This window comes from Polypterus senegalus, chromosome 11 (genome assembly GCF_016835505.1).
Source record: "Polypterus senegalus isolate Bchr_013 chromosome 11, ASM1683550v1, whole genome shotgun sequence".
Lineage (NCBI taxonomy): Eukaryota > Metazoa > Chordata > Cladistia > Polypteriformes > Polypteridae > Polypterus > Polypterus senegalus.
The window spans coordinates 36693451-36711534 of record NC_053164.1 but is presented as its reverse complement, the minus strand read 5'-3'; the positions used below and the strand labels follow the sequence as shown (position 1 = coordinate 36711534).

Here is an 18084-nt window from a genome sequence, read left to right as displayed (position 1 = left end):
ACATGCTACAGTACGCAAAACAGTTAGTCAATCAAAGCTCAGGGCGTGCCCTACAGCCAATCGAATGGGCCCAGCAAGGGAAGGGGCGGGGCTAGTACGGTCATTACTTGCGAACCAACACGGCGACCTCATTGCGTGGAAAGGGAGCAATTTGCATTCAATTCAGAATGGGGGTTTTAAGGTAAGTTTTTGTTTCTGTTTGCTATTCACTTATTTAGGTTGCAGGTTTTTAATGCGTATTTCAGATTAAAGCTTTTGGAGGTGCACGCTGCATTGGTGTAGAATTAAATCGCCTCGTTTGGCGTATTTAACCGTTTTTGTCGAATCCAACGACTTCCTGCTTTCTTCTGCTAAATGAGTTAGATGATGTTAGTTACCCGAGGCAGATATATGGTGCAAATGTCTACATGACTAAATATCAACTACTGATAGTTCAAAGTGGTGTTAATCTGCTGAATTTACTGTTATGATTTGAGACGAATTGCCATCCGTGTGCATCTCTTTCAGATCCATCATTCAGTGTTTTTGTTATTCACACTAATGATGTGCTTTTTCTTTTTTCCAGTCTTCATTTACTGTTAATGCTTTCCGTGACTCTTTGCGTTTAATGTTTTGTGCTTTTTCAATTTTTTTTGCATGTAATGTAGTCGCTAAACATCGAATTCACCAACCTATCCGTTCTCTCTTGTATTCATCCAAGTCTTAGAATGTCCAGTACGTACGCTATGTATTTACGATTTACTGTATGTTTTGCCCATATTCCTGTTTTATTGGATAATGGATGGATGTTTAAATCTTTGTGAGAGAGACACGGAATATAAATTAGCGTTAGGCAACTTTAGTCCTGCAAAGTTGCCGAACTGCTGGTTTTGAACCGTCCTGTCATCAGCTGAACTTACTTATTTAATTAAAAGTACCGTATTATTCTTCCTCTGTATAAAAAGAGGTCTAATTAGTTGTCTCGCTTCTATGTTTTTATGAGAAAATTCAGTAAAACCTTACCGTGCATCAGGAGAGATTATCCCTCAATCTTACACTTCACTCTTCCTTTTATTTTACTTAAACAGTTACTTTGTGATGTTAATCGCACCTCTGTCAACAGTAACAGGCAAATTGGGAAGCTTTTGACTGTCTTGTTATTTGCATCTTATTGCTGACTGCCTGGAAAGCAAGATACAATATATTTAAAACATACACAGTTTAAGAAAATATTGAACTAAAATAAGGAAAAATCTAAACCTGTCAGAACTGACTACAGTATACAAAAGTTGTTACTGTAAAGAGCATCCTTCCACATCTAATGTAATAATTTTTGAGTAACCTATTGCTGTAGAAGGATAACTTGAGCAAGCCACCAGATTGAATAAGAATTCAAATTAACTGCAGCATTTGCTGAAAAATTACGAGATGGGTTGGAAGGACACCTGTCACCTACTGTGGCCCTCTTACACTGATGTGTAGTGGTAGTGCCACTGTCTCGCAACAAGAAGGTTAATGTCTCAGCTCCTCTCTTCATGAAGTTTGCATGTTCTTCCTATGACAGTGTGGATTTCCTCCAGGTACTCCAGTTTTCTCCCATGGTTCAAAGATGTGTGGGTTAGGTGGATTGGTTAAGTTAAATTGACCCAAGTGTATGTATGCGTGTGTGTCTTCACCCTGCAATGGATTGGTGCTCTGTCCGGTGATTGTTACAGCCTTGTGTCCTATGCTTGCTAGGGTAGGGTCCAGCTGCCCTGAAACATTGGTGAGGATAGTGTGGGTTTGGAAGATGGATGGATGGATGGATGAATGAATGATCTATACCTTTCATCTGCTTTTGTAATTTATGCCTGGTTTATTATATTTATAAAATGTGAGTGTGCTCTCATTTTCTTCATAGAAATGCAACATACAAGATCATAGAACTGAGTTTTTGTTTCTGTATCCATTCACTTGTTCTTTCAGCAAAATAGAAGATAAAGTGCATTCTAAAATAGGGTAAACAGGAAAAAAAAAACACAAACAATAAACTGTTTCTAGACCCAATATAATATACTAAAGATACGTTTAATGTATCTAACAAAAATATTTCATCTTTGCCAGTGTGTCTTTATAACTGGACACAGTTATAAAGGCATTATGCATCCTGATGTTTGAGACACAAAAAAGCACTACAGTGCAACCTTTTAGCATACCATTGTACTGTCAACTAGTGATCGATGGTGCTCTAGGGTAGAAAAGAAAAATCCTAGCAAAGATCGGGGGCATTAGTCATAATGGCCTCTACACTTCTCATCATCATCATTTTGTCTGCCACTTCCTCCCACAAGTCCTTGGCCAGTACTGTCAGTCAGTATGCCTTCTAGATTGCTTCCTTCTGGCATCTGTCATCCCATGAACTGGTATTACAATGTCAGCAGCCCACAGCATTGAAGTAGTACAGTACTTCAGAGAACTGGTAGAAGATGTCTGCCTGAGCCTCCTTAAACCGTATGTGAAACTGAGCATAACACTAGCTGTATGCAGCAAATGCATATCAAATGTGCATACACATACTGTATACCATATATGTACATACAGATTCTGTTACTAGTAAATCTACACAGGGACTTTACCACCCTAGGCAGTTGAAGAAGGTTTATGAAACAAATGGTTTAAGTACTTCATTCCTGTTTCATCAAAGACATCAAAGTGTAGCCCCCATATTTATTCATATAACATAATTTTCCTTGAAGGTTTTTTTTTTTTCTTGGATAATGATCCTGCTTTTTTGTGGGATATATTATCACTTTGTGAACTATGATTATGTTGTAAAATTTTGAAGATTAGAAAACTCCCCCTGTCAGCAGTTTCATGTTTTTTTTCGTATGGCCTGGCCCTCCTCATTGTTTCTGCTGATATGTGCAAGCATAGGTCAAACTGAATGAAACCACTGCATTTCAACATCTTTTTTTTAATTTGTATATGTAAATAATTAAAAGGAATTTTGAAAGAGTATGAAGTACATGATCATGCAAGTTCTTGACAATATTTCCAAATAATTTAGAGCTATCAATTTGCATGTATGTGCAATGCAAGTGCAATACTTACTGAACTTGTAACAATGCAAATTGCAAGGAATTTTATGTTATGAAGCTCTTTCAAACATCACCACAAGAACAACCGTAATCATTATTATTAAAAACCCTACAAGCTACTAATTTATCAAAAGCATATTTTGACATCTGGTCAAATTATACTTATGGAATGTGTAATATTTTTCAAGTCACTATTATTCCTACACATTTGTGGTGAAAGACCATGCTACTAAAATCTTAAAACCTACCCAGTATGTCTGAAAAGCTTACAGTTTCAGAAAACATGACTTTGTTTTTCAGAAGTATGTCTATAACAACAAGTGAAAGTGGAAAATATTTTTTAAAAGTTTTTTTTTCATAGTACAAAATGTATGCTTTCTGTTCAATCAATATAAAGAATAATGCAAACATTAAAATAAAGTTATTTGGAGTTAAACATCACTAAAGGAATCCAGAGGTAAAATGCATCTGTAGCTGTTTTGTTCAACATTCTTTCAGCTAGAATAGTTCAGAAATGTACGTACCTTGAATGTGAAACTATAATGGGGGAAAAAATCCAGTGTCTACAGGTTGTACCAACTCCCTTTTAGTAATCTCGCTGCTTTCAGAATTTTGCTTGTAGCACTTAAATGGAACCTGTGAAGGATCGGCACTCAGCCGTGTGCTACTGCAAGTAATGAGATCAATAAATAAACTTATCTGATTAAAGTTATCTATTTGGTCCTTCCAGCTTTTTCCAGTTTACATTCAGAAAATTGAAAAATATCTGCAAAGCTGTATGATTTAACAATTGTAATATTGTCCCCTTGGTAACTTGTCTTTGAAGTGCATGTATTTGGTAATTTCTAAGACTTATATTTCACATTTCTTCTGGAGCTTCTCTGACTTCAATTGCAAATTCCTTGAGGAGGTGCAATTTTCATTTTTTAAACACAACCTCATTTAATAAAATAAGTTCCAGAGCAAATTTATGTCATTATTATGAAAAATAACACTAATGAAAAATACTAAACTTATTCAGTAAGGGATTTTTGACATCATTGTACCTAAATTATGTACCCAAAAATACATTCATATTACTCTGCTTATGTAAAAAAGAAGCTGCAATGGCTGAAGAGAAGTGAGTACAACACTTCAGATATTTAAAATAAAGTAATTTGGGGAGTTGATTTTAAAAAAGAAAACATAACAACCAAAAAACTATAATTAATTGTAATTAATCACACCTAACATTAAAACTAATCATGAAGTAAATACACACTGAATAAAAAATTGAATGTAGAATCAACAGAAAGGAATTTAAAAATAATAATAATAATAATGGCATTGCTTAAACTTGAACATGACCTTAAACCTGAACGTTAAGAAAATACTACTTGAGCAAGTACAATATAAATTTGAATGTCTTCCTAAAAGGCAAGTTGAAAAAACAGGCAATAAGAAAATGATACTTAATTATTAAATTGGCAGAACATAGGAGACAAACTCATATCAAAATAAAATCAAACGATCAAAACGACTGTTGACTTTGAATGCACTGCTGAAGACTGATTTAATTGACAGAACAAGCATCTCTTAAAAGGGCATAATTTAAAACTTGTGTTAAAACTCTATAAGTACTCAATTGTTCAGCACCATCAATGATTTGATAATTATACTCTGCACAAGTGTTTTTTTTTTTTTTTCTTTTCAGCTAGTGCGCAGTGGAAATAATAGTGTAGTGCCCCTGGGTCCTGACCTGAGAAAGACATGCACCTGAGGTGGACGAGACCTCTCTGAGAAGTACGGGACTACCTGGAGAAGCTGACATAAAATCAGCTCTGCGATTGCCTTAACTTTATTTGCACTCAGACTTGACTAACCCCTCCATACTGTCTTCCGTTTCAGTGTCATGGCCCAGAAGCAGTTGTTTTACTGTGAATTCTCGTCCGAACCTGTGCTGCAGTCGTCCTGTGTGACTCCTGCATTCTGTCACTAACGCAAAGCAGGCGTTCTTCCATTCCAGCACCTTCTACACTTAAGCCTGTTTCTCATGTTCCTTCTAAATTTTTTCCTGGGATTTCTTCCTCTTACTCAGATGTTTCATTTGCATAACGCAGCACAGTGCTTGGGTGCTGTCCAGCCACATGGCCCTCTGCATCTCCAACCTGATCATTACAGTATTAATGTTTTGTAATGCAAAAAAAAAAAAATAATAATAATACATAAAATGCCACCCTGACCAAAGCACTACGTGAGGCATTTGCCTCCTGGCCGGCCCTGGATGCGACAACATATTTTAACATGTTGACCAAGACACATTAATCACACAAATGAATGCCATAACTTTCCCAGGCCTATTAAAAACCTTTGTTTACACCGATATCAACTAAATGAAATACAACAAATTAGTGCTTTAGGGTTTTCTCTCCATAAGACTGGATTTTACAGTACATACCAAGACATTTGACAATGCACATTCCAGAAATCAATTTTCCTTTGCACTCCAATCTGTCAGCTATCATTGTGCCAAGTTTAAATGTCCTATTCTATAGCTTTGTAAAGTTTTATTGTTTGGCACAAAATGTCCTCCTGTTTGGAAACAGTGCCCTTTTCTGGAAACATTTAGTCTCTTGCACCTAAATAATCTCTCTAAACAATTATTGTAGTGGCAGTTATATTTTTGTTATTAAAAATTAAAACGGATATATAAAATACACACACACACTAAATAAATAAAACTCAAAAGGAAAAAATAAATAGCTTGTAACTATGTACAAATTGTGTACTCCTCCAAACCTTTATTTTGAAAATAATTTTTCATACCAGTCCTTGAAACAATTTCTATTTATCCATACACACAAAGAAGCTGGCACATTTTGTACACTAGATTGGAATTTTTGTACTGTAATTCACACATCTTCTCCTGCCTTCTGTCGCTGCCCCTCAGAAGTTCAGTGCGTTTTTTATTTATTTTTTTTTGTTGTTACTACTTTCTTGCATTTCACATCTGGAAAAAACTAAGTACCTACATATATTTTTATACCAGCTTCATCTAGTGCTGGGTTACAAGGCAGGCACAGGGCAGGAAACAGGCAGCCATGAGTTCAGAACTTGCCATACAGACATACACGCCCATACACCTAACCCAGCGTTTCTTGGCCACTTTTGAGTTGCAGATGGCAGTCACTGAGTAGCGGGTACATTAGACTTGTTCACAGTATAATCTACTCCACCCCCTCACATGAAATTTTGAGATGCACAAGCTCAGCATAACATTACTAACTGGTACACTAAGAAACATTACCTGTGCTGAAAGTGAAAGAGCACTGCTCAGTAAATAACATGGGTAGAACATACAGCAGACAGCATCTGGTTATGTTTATTTACTGTCTTCTAAGCACAACTATGACATGCAATATGAATAAGCAATTATAGATAACCATACATCATTGTAATGGGCTTAAACTCCACTATCCAATGGTAATGAGCCTTTCACTGTATATGACTCGACATAGGTGGGGATCTTTGATAAAAGCAGATTCACTCAGCTGTGACATGCTGCTTGCCTCAAGAGTATATGTGTATAAATCTCATATTTTAATAATGACAGAAAACAAGATGTAAATGTATGATTTATTTGAAAGAAGAACACCCTTGAGTAAGTAAAAATACCATTACTGCTTTTGATTAACGTTTGGGTTTACTGCAACCTAAGCAAAAAACTTTTAAATATGGCCGTGTCTTGCCGGCGGGACACCTTGTGCATAAGTTGCTATATGGTCAAGATGTTAGTATAATTTACTTTTGTGTGCTATATTGTATTTTTTTTTTAATCTTGTTACTGTTGTACATATGTGCAGTTGTGTGTGTGTGTGTGTGTGTGTGTGTGTGTGTGAGAGAGGGAGAGAGAGAGAAGGGATTGGGAAGTATCGTCATACTAGAGTCTTATCGGGTTGCTTTATACAAAATGTGATCTTACAGAAACTTACCTGTGGCGACAATTAACCAGTATGTTTAACATTCCTTAAAATGAACATCCTTCTGCAACATAAGTAATATCATCTTCTTTTTTTTTTTTTTTCTTTCTTTAAGTGTTCAGCCTCTGGAGTTTACCACTAACTGCTCTGATGGAAAGTAAGTATGCCTGTAGTAATCTCTGACCTCTTTGAGCAATGAAACTTAGTATTTAGCATGCTTCATCATTTTAAATAGTATTTCAAAGCGTTTAACTTCAGCATGATGATTATTGTCTTGAATATAATATATTATTTATGAAGACAAAAGCAATTAAGTTTTCTCCTAATTTTAGTTTTAAAGTTCAACTTGGGTGTTGTGGTGGCAAAACAACAATTTACATCCCTAACACAAACATTTCAGCAGCCAAAGAATGAATTATTTTTTCATTTGCTTAAAATTAATAATTATGTACAAATGTTAAAAAGGGTTTATATTGTGTTTTGCAGAGTGACAATTCTCACCCTTTTACCTAAAAATATAAGACATTTCAACTAAGAGGCCATTCTTTTGATTAAGATGGTATGGTTGGTTATTACATAGGTTGCCCCTAAGAGCCTCCAGCAGCAGTTTTTCTTTTCTTGAAAGCGACCAAGGTCTACATTTTAACTACAACAATCAATATAGTTTGTTTCATAATCATTCTGGAGGGCCTACAGTATTGTGATTCTTGTTCTAAGTGGCCTAAAGGTCAGTGCGCTTATAACCTCTGTATTTGTCTCATTACGTTGTACAGATTTGGAACTTTTGCAGTTTTCTCAAGTAGTTTGCAACCACATCTTTTACTGTTGTTTAAAGTTGCAACTAAATGTACATGTTTACACAGATGGATGGATTCTGAAATAGGGTCACAACCCAGTAATTTCCTCATGGTTTTCAAAAGGCTAAACGTGCAAAGGATAAACTTTGCACTCCTGTTATTTGTTGAACATTTCTCTGCAAGATGCACAATTCTGTATGCTATGACATACTTCTAAGGATTTGTTCATTTGCATTAATGTTAGCAAGTTCTGTGTAAAACATTCATGGGCTCTTTGTTTTGTGTGTTTGACTTTATTGCTTTTATCACAGTATTCATTTAATTTAATTCATTTCATTTAAGAATTAAAGGATTCCTTTAAGAATCATTGCAGATCGTGAGATGGGGAAACTGTTGAAATTTGCTTTTCATGATATCTATAGCAGCTTTCTTTCAAGTAGGAGCTTCATCAAGTAATTTGTAATTTACTGTTATAGAGTTCACATGTTATTTCTTGACTTATTTCTGATACTTGAATTGCTGAATTGATGGTGGTGTTCATCACATTTGCAATGGCCACATAATCAATAACTTAAAGGATCTTTGTACAAAGAAGTTCATCTCTCCAAGATCATCTCTTCCTTAACGTTTGCCTTTGACAAGTGGATTGACACGGTTTACCTTCTACTTGTACGGTTTTGTTTTCTCTCTGCTCTCTTCATTTTTTTTTTTTTTAACAGAGAGCACATTATGGTCATTGTTTGTTCATGTAGTCTTGAGGCCTGTGATGCAGTGCCCGCTACTTCCTACATCTTACAACGTTACTTTCTACAGCTTTACTTTGTGGTTTATGTCCATTTTTCCAAGGGGAAGACCGAAAGCTACGTTTCATTCACAAAATTTTCAACCCTTAGGAACTTGGCCTGCCACAGATTTGCCCATTTGGTCCTTGTGGTCAGTGAGAATTTGCTTTGGGGCACAAATTGTTCCCACTGGAGAAGTTATTTAGTGATAGAGCGTACCTGTGGGTTTTTGATCTTGGTCAGTGTTCAGAACTATAGAGAGTTTTCAGTAAAGGTCAAAGTTGTTCATATATGAAATGAAGCATTTTACATTTTTTTTTAAATGAATCAGAGATTTGTCTTCAGAAGGGGATGAAAGTCAGTGACTTCAATTTAATTCAATCAGTTGTTGCAGCTGTGGACTGTGTTGAAATGTTTGTGTTAGGGATGTGACTTTGTTTTGCCACCACCACACCCCAGTTGAACTTTAAAAGTAAAATTAGGAGAAATATTTAGTCTTTACCTTGGCGGAGCCTTCTTTTAATAAGGATTACTAACTAGTTGGATTAGATTGATATGGGTACATTTCTTTCATGTCTGGGCTGGGTGGTGTTTTTGTTGCCACTTGCAAGTCTGGCTTGATTAGTTTGACATTTACATTATGGATTGTTTATTTTTCAGGTTTGATGGAGTGGTGTTGATAACAGATTGCATAAAGAAGCTCCCTGCTGAGCTGAAGAGCCTTCAGGTGCCACTCACTGAATATGGAAATGTGAGCAGGTTTTTATTACTTCTGGTTCTGATCTAGGATCAAGTTAGATCAATCTCACCTTTGAATATCCACAAAAGCTATCCTGGTTTTGGGAGTGTGTTTGTATACAGCTGATGCCTTTCTTTGTAGACCAGCCTGATGCTGTGATGTAAAATTAGGTTTTTATTTTAAATTTATGATTTTTATATGAATGGAATTAATCACTTGCAGAAAATGTGTGTCATAATAATAATACTACATTTTATTTATATAGCACCCTTCCCATGCTCAAGGTGATTTAGGTTAATGAAGAAAGTCAGAACTGCATTCAATACAGTAGTTATTTTACCAGTTGGCTACATTGATGTTTTTTTTTTTTGTTTGTTTGTTTTTTTAACAGGTAGATGCTGGCATTTGCAGTGAAGTAGTTGCATTGAAGGCCCCAGGTCTACCTGGTGAACGTATGGTAAGTAGCAATCCCCAGCTACTGTTGTCCCCAACGACTTTCATTCCTCACATATAAAATAATTTCCTAAAAATTCCATAATTTTTACATGATGGCATATCTGCAGTTACTGTTTGTTGCATTTATAAGTAGGGGGGAATAGTAAGTGATGAAAGATTAAAATGCATTTTAATAAAATGTGTTGTCTTTTTAATGTCTAGTAAAATACATTTACCTTATAATTGGTATATCATATAGTGTAAACAGCCTAATGATTTACTATACCTTGTAACTGTATAACATTGAACTTTGTTATTGTAATATTCTGATAACTTCCATTTTTAACTGCAATGTCTTTGCTAGACTTAAATTAGCTGTTAGCTTGAATTTTATGTCATTGTAAAAATATTTAACATTACAATTTTTAGCAACTTTAAATGTGAAATAAACATGTATAAATACTTTTCTTTACAAGTGACGATTGTAGGTACAATTTAATTATAGTGTTTTTTTTTTACTTCAAAATTAATTTCAAAAGAATTTGCAGTCCACCCAAGAATGTCAGTCAGCAGGTCATATATGAGCATTTCAACTGAAAGACCTGAGGCCTCATGTATAATGCCGTGCATAGAACTCGCACTATAACATGACGTAAGCACAAAAGCCGAAATGTGCTTACGCACAGAAAAATCCAGATGCAGGAATCTGTGCGTACTCCAACTTCCACGTTCTTTCGCTACATAAATCCCGATCCGCGTGAAAACTACGCGCTTGCGCTTTATGTAACACCCCAACTCCTCCCAGAATTACGCCTCTTTGAATATGCAAATCAATATAAATCGCCCTTAAGTGCAGCCTTCTGTGAAAAGACAAAGGGGAAAGCACAGGGGAAAATATAAGAATTTCAGCGAATACCAAGTGGAGGCAAAGGAAAAACATACTATTTGTTCAAATAAACCGTGGTATAATCAACAAAAGGAAGTTGATCGAGTGACATGGCGTGTTGGAGAAACATGAAAGCTCACGATCACAAAATCGCACAGTGCCGGAAATAAAAAAAGAAGTCACATATCAAAGTCGCTGTGAAAAGGCGAGTTCTAGCCCACTGTCTGAGTGTCATATGAAAACTTATTAGGGTACAGAGAAAAAAAGGCACACAGTGGGGAAAAAGCACGAAATGTCAACTTCAGTCTCGACATTTCCACTTTAATCACGTAGTTTATTTTGTCATTAAAGTAGAACATCATAAACTTCATCTTAAAATCGTTTAACCAATTTCTCAAATCACATAATAATTAAAGTAACACGTTAAATGCTTTGTTTTGTATTTGATCTTCTATGTGCTCTGTGTGTGAATCACTACTTGCTTCTTAAAATTGACTCTTATATCCTTGGATAGTCGACTCAGTAAGAAGATCTAGTTTGCTTATTTGTGGACAACACCTTAAAATTACTTGTAGGCATAGCCAGTTGTTTTCTGTTTTAATATAAGGGTTGAGATCAGAAGCAATGCTCAGATTATATTTAAGGCATTTTGCAGAAGAAAGGAAGGGTGGTGACAATTTGCTCTTTTGCAGTATAATTATTCTGAAAGTGAAACTTTTTGTTTTAATTTTAAAGGTGTGTGTGTGTGTGTGTGTGTGTGTGTGTGTGTGAGTGATTGAGAAACATTGTTTAATACAATTCAAAATATACTCTGATCAAGACCCTAATTTTGATCAATGTCTTCTGGCACTTGCTTTACTAGGCCACAAGTTATGGGAATACCTGATGCTCAGATATCATTGGAACAAAATCTTCATTTATTTACCTAATGGCTGTAAGATCACAATATCTCTCTCTCTCTCTCTCTGTCTTTTTGGTTTGAGTGTTAATACTTGATTATACTCTAACTTCCTACAATAATACAATGGGGGGGACAATCTATTTATGTAAAACCTTTACGAGACAATATTAGAATCTGGTGATGAGGAAAAGATTAATAAACATGCTGAACTTCTGCTAACCTCCGGAAGTGAGAAGGGTGTCTAATCACTTTTGAATTTGATGTAGCACTGTATGCCTGATGAATTTTTAACTGACTTATTGCAATACAGTGTTTAAAATAATAATAATGTATCTGTGAAAATGCTTCAAGCTAATTCATTGTGCTGTTAGTTTTACAGATGTAATTGTGGTTGACCATCATGGCTAATAAATGGTATCTCTTTCTCACCAACTAGGTGTTCTCATCTACAGGACCTCTGAACCGGGACTATGATGATGTGAGGCAGTTCAGTGATGCTGCCAGTGTTGCTATTAATAGGTGAGCACACTGCTTTTCATGCACTTGCTGTGTAGCTTACAATTATAGTCATTTGTAACCAGCCTGCCCCTGTTTGCTTGTGTTTTTGTTTGTTTTTTTGGTTCACTTCTGATTGTAGAGCTGTTAAAATGGGTATGAAGTGCCCCCTTTTGGTGTGCCCACCACATAAGTCATTTAAACACAACATCCTGGTAGCTGTTCTAGGGGCTCTTCATAATCTATATGTGGTAAGTGCCATGACATATATCACATTTTCCAACTTATTGCTTTTTTTGTCTGTTGCTGAGGTAATTTTTATTAAATTGTTCTCATATCAGCCTTTGGAGTTGCGTGAGGCTTTCCCAGAAAAGAGGCACAAGGTAAAGGTGCTTGGGTTTTGGGTTCCATCAGAAGCAGAAGGAAAACGGATCCAGCAACTTGCATTTGCCTTGGAAAGTGGCAGGTAATAAAATCAAGTGTATCTCCCACTGTTCATCTCATAATCTTTAATCTGTGTTGTTTTTTTTGTTTTTTTTCCCCCAAAAAGTATATTTGTTTAATTGAGGAATATCATGTATTGCTTCTACATAAAAGAATTTAAAAAAATATATAAAAAATGAATGTAAAATAGTGACATTATTTTTATAAATAACCAAATTTAAAACCTGCAGCATTCAGACAAAAAGAGATCCCCATCTAAAGTAGGATAAAACAGCATGTTGAATAAAAAGTTAAGCAGAGGCCTGCTTTAACTTTAAAGTTTTGAATTCATGTTAAGTTCTAAAAAAAAACAAAAAGTGCCACTCACTTTGCAAAAACCAATCAAAAACACACCTTGAGAGTCCACAGATTCACTGTCTCATGTAACCTAACAGGATAGACTACTATGCATGCATACACGTTCAGCGCACCACAAGTGAAGCTGGAGTAGCTGCCTAAAATTGATTTGGCAAAACGGCCTTGCAAGCTATGTTGTTAGATTTAATTGCAATATGTGGATCATCTTCACTCACATGGAAGTGGTTTGGCTTTGAAAATACTGATGTTGCTTAAAAGATGGCAATCTGCAAACTGTTTCAGAAATCATTTGCTGCTAAAGATGGCTAGACAACCATCTAGTACGGAGTCCCCTATGTAGGTGTCGGGCAAAAAAAAAATCTGTTCAAACAATTAATGTAATTCATTTGAAAGGATTATTTTTTTTCTGCAAGAAATAATTGGGCATGTTTTATTTTGCAAGCCATCTTGGTTGAGGGTTCTTGATTCCAAAGCACTTTTTTTTTTTTTTCTTTCCTTATTTAAAACACTCATACAAATCTCTGCCTCCTCACCCCGCTGTGATGACACAACAGAAGGAGCAAAAAAAGTCTTTTAGCAGCTATTTAAAAAAAAAAAAAAAAAAACACACACAGGAATTAAGAGAAGGTGAGTCTCTGTACACTGCCACTGAAAAAAAGATCAACTTGAGCTACTTAATGATACCCGAGGTGGACAGTGATGTAAATCCACTTGAGTGGTGCAAAGCACAAAGTGGTGGAACTTGAGTGGTGGAAATTTGCAAAAAAGTACCTGTGCATCCCTGCCTCAAGCAGTCCTTCTGAAAGGTCTTTCAGCACCAGTGGAAATGTAATTGTCCTGTAGTGGAGCCAGATGCTATGGACAGATCAGTGATTCTGTCACACAACTTGAAGTTTCCTTAGTAGCATTTTACAATTGTTTTATATTTTCTGATATCTTTATGCAGTATTGCACAGAACCTGAAGTTAGTAATTTGTTTAAAAATGTTATAGGTTTGAGGATTTTTTTTTTTTTGCTAGGAATGCAATATATTTCAGAATTGTTTACAAATGCTATAGTTTTTTCCTGTGTAATATTAGACAGAACTTTGGATTTTTACACTATAGTACAGTATGTTAGATTTTTGTTCTTGCTTGCATGCTGCACAATTCACTTTACAGCAAAGCAGTTTATCCATACTGTAATGTTCATGCCCTGTATTTCATATCTTATTTACATTAAGGGTAAGTTCTATTTAAAATGTTTTCATTATAATAGTTTTGTTGGACTTAGTGCAATTTTTTGTGTAAATCCTGTAGGCCACTTTGAAATGATTTACTCATACTTGCACTGTTTGATCTCAGTAATACTTTGACTGGTGATTTTAATGTTTTGTGTTATTTTACTTTAGTTTTAAGTAAATAAGACCTGTTTTCTTTAACTGTTCTTTCCATTAATCTCATTATTAAGCTACAATTAAGACTCTATTATCAAGACCAAGCTAGGTCAATAAGATGTTTACAAATGCATTGTTAAAGGATGGAAAATACTGTCTAATTATCGTTATTGTTCAAATCCCAGAAAATATTGAGGATGTAAGTTTTATTTTGCTTTTCTCTTTTTCATGGTCATAGTATCAGACTTGTTGTTACAATTAGTAGAGACCTAAATGAATTAATTAATTGAATCCATTTTTAAGGACTTAAATCTTATCTGCATATTCATTCATTCATTCTTATTTATTATCTTTGGTAATTATTTCTAAAAAAATTGGTTTTAGTTTTTTTATTATTTTTTTCTTTAACATCTTTTAAAACAGTTTGAGCTACATGTTGTGTATGAGAATGTGCTATAGAAGTAATTGTAGTTGTCTGAATCTTCATCCACACTAACCAGTATCATCACACGAAAAATTGATTAGGCTATTTTTAGCAAAGTTTCTGAGTTGTAAATAGAAGAAAAAGAGTGTATCTGGAATATCGAATTTGTAGCTTAGTAAATGATGGCCCACTGGATTGCTGGTAATTTGTGCATAGTTACCACTGACTGAACCACAGAGCACAGTGTACAAAGAAGATTTAAGCCAAGAGTTCTTTTGATAACTAAGCAGGTGCAGATTAGTTAACTGCTGACAGTTAACAATATTTTATTGTATGTATGCTTCAGGCCCAGCAGAAGATTTATGTAAAGTTGCCTTTTTGGTGCATGGCCATTTTGAGTTTGTGATGATTCATGTTACAAATGAGATAAATGGCTTTAAGAAAGATTTGTTAATGTTTATAGAAGTACTCTGAAAATTATATGATCTTTAGGGGGGAGCTGTTCATTTTGACAATGTATTTTGTTTGATGTTTTCCATTATACTATGAAAGATGTGGTTTTTAAAGAAATGTTTGATTCCTTGTAATTTTTCTCATACATGTAAACTGTCCTTATGCTATCACTGAATAATTAACCAGCCTTGTCTAACATTGCATAAAATTCACTATAAAATACATGCTGCTTTTCAAAGTAATTTTGAATCCAGAGGACCTATGAAAATTTTCTGGCAGGTTTAATGCTAATGGTGTAGATACTCGTAGGTCTAAGATATAAAGCACTATGTAATCAGCAGGAAAAGCTATCTTTTTTCTGTTAGTCGTTTCCTTTATAATCCCTTATTTTCGAAAAAAGAATAGTTAATAATGGTTCAAAGGCAATCACAAAAGGCATGGGGATAATGGGCACCCTTGTCTAGTTGTGTCTTCTATTTTGAAGTAGTCAGGGTTCATATTATTAATATTAATTTTAATTTATTATTAATATGAACCCAGTCTTCTGGACTAGTGTTAAGTACATAATTTAATCCATATAGCAATGGTGCACAGTACACTGGAATAAACAAGACACCAGTAGAGATTTGTCAACAGGGAGAAATTTTTGTATATCATTTTGACCATGGTTGAGCACATCAGGAAGTTCCTTTTGTTACTTGTCACTAAAGTGATGCACATGGTGGGGAGTGTGAGCGTTCTGTTACCTTTTGACACAGATGGCATGCAGCAGAACAGCTACAGAAATAGAAAAAGATGACAAAGATGGAGTAACAGAGGCAGCATCACATTTACACAATAAACAAAAAGAAGTGGTTATGACCAAAAAGTTCATGATCAATCCACGTGGGCTAAATATGAATGTTTACATATAGTTAAGTAGCAGATAGCCTACATGTACTACAACTGACAGTGTGTTTGTTTCAGAAACCAAATTTATATAAACACGTGTCTACTGCACAAAATACATGCTATAATAATAATCCTGGACAGCGGAATTGGATGGCAGTAGGGCTCCAACTACCTTTAATATTAATAAATTAAAGTTTGTATTTCACATTGTTCGATTTTGTATTATGTGATGACGCATTAAATTTCTTTTTCTCATCAAAACTTTAAACAATCAACTTTTGACGAGATCAGTTCAAACTAAAGTACACTTTCTGCAGAATGCTCACAAAAGCCTTTTACAAACATTAAAGGACGCATGCTTTGGGCAACAAGGGAAATGGGCACCATGAAGTTTTTAAGAAAGGTAGGAGAAAACTTTTAAGTATATATAAGGTTATTATTAGACAATAGTAAGCATTACTTTCAAATCTTTTGGTCCATGTATGTTAATGGTGTATGTCATCAGGATTAGAAAGGATGGAGTTGAAGATGTTTTGTTTCATACTAGGTCTGCCAGAGCAAACTTTGCAATTCAAAGAGTATAATTTAAATATATTTGAAAACAAATACTCGAATGCTAAGACACACAATTGAAAGTATAACCACTTTTGGCATGCTGTTAAAGTGCACAATTTTGATGAAAATTTTCAAAAGGCCTTTTTGACTTGTTTCATGTGATTATAGGCTTGCATGATTGACGGAAAAACTAAGGTAGCGGAAGAAATCGCCACATCAGGTCATCTGAAAAGTAACGTTTGCCATCTGTTCTACAGTATTAATGGAAAGATTCTACAGAAAGCTGGTGTGCTCTGTAGAATTTGCAAAACTGAGTTGAAATACCATTCAATGACAAGTAATTTAAGGGCGCACTTTAAGGGCATTGGAGTCTGAGGAACCCTAGTAAAAATGGCTTCGCTTGACGGCACTTTTCTCCTGATCAGCAGAACATGGTTTAACAGCAATTTGGCAAAGCTTCATTAGTGAGGAGCTGTTTAAATTCATATGCAAAGATAAGTGTCCAGAAAACATTCTACAGGGAAGTGGATTTCAAGAGTTAATCCACAAGTTAGTCAAGATACAATGTCACATTTGAAGAGTACATACTGATTGAATTTGTAAAACTACATGAGAAAACTAAAGCAAACTTTATCACAGTGCTTTTTGGTAAGGATGCTGCACTTACCATAGGCTGGTGGACATCTCTCCCAACAAAAGCCTATGTGATGGTGACTTCACACTTTATTGATGATAACTGGGATTTACAGGATGCTGTGCTAAAAACAAGAGAGTTAAAGGAAAGCCACCATGCCAAAAATGTTGCTTCTTGTATCGAAGGCATATTAAGTGAATTTAATATTAAATATGAATCTGTGCTCGCAGTTAAAACTGATGTGGGGAATTATAAATGTCATACAGCATCATCTAAAAGTAGTAAATGTCCCATGTGAGGCACAAACAATTAACCTGGCTGTTTGTAAATAGCTGATGGTAAGAGGTATTGAAATGTACATTGGTAGACTAAAGACTGTAGTGCTCCATTAAAGCAAATTGGTATCGGACAGCTACCTTACAGAAATTAAACTAAAGTTACTAGGAGTGAAACCTGCTAAATTAATTAATGTCAGCACTACACATTGGACCTGCGTCTATGGTGTGATAATATAGGGCTACAGAACAACAGGCACCTGTGGTGGCAGTCATGGTTGGGGGGATGGGGAACTCTTCTCTTGAGTAAAGCACCAGTGAATGGATCATCATGGCATAGGTGACTAAAATATCTTAATTACACACCACATTATTCAATTAGTGGTTTGCTGACAGTGTACATGGAAAAGTGTAGTGCTGAAGAACAAAAGAATTCTTCTATTAGTTTCATTATAAACATTCTTCTAATTAACAAACAAAAATATGTTTTTAAAGTCATAAGTTTTTGTTGGGTTTCAATAACAAGAGCTTTCTGTTTAAATAAGAAAACACAGGAAGATACTATATTAACAAATAAATATTTGTAATTTTACATTTTCATAACCTGCTTAATAGCACTCAGTTTA

At 35.0% G+C, this 18084-nt stretch overlaps 1 protein-coding gene across 1 annotated transcript in view; it reads left to right on the top strand.

The window, feature by feature from the left end:
* The first annotated feature begins 22 nt into the window (after window positions 1-22).
* The window catches only part of zgc:152830 (uncharacterized protein LOC767682 homolog), a 32368-nt gene continuing 14306 nt past the window's right edge, over window positions 23-18084 (top strand). The window contains exons 1-7 of the mRNA XM_039768370.1: window positions 23-181; window positions 7131-7172; window positions 9255-9345; window positions 9725-9790; window positions 11992-12074; window positions 12193-12301; window positions 12392-12516. Of these exons, the coding sequence (XP_039624304.1) occupies window positions 168-181; window positions 7131-7172; window positions 9255-9345; window positions 9725-9790; window positions 11992-12074; window positions 12193-12301; window positions 12392-12516 (530 nt within the window). The 5' untranslated portion in view covers window positions 23-167. The remainder of the gene's footprint in view (window positions 182-7130; window positions 7173-9254; window positions 9346-9724; window positions 9791-11991; window positions 12075-12192; window positions 12302-12391; window positions 12517-18084) is intronic.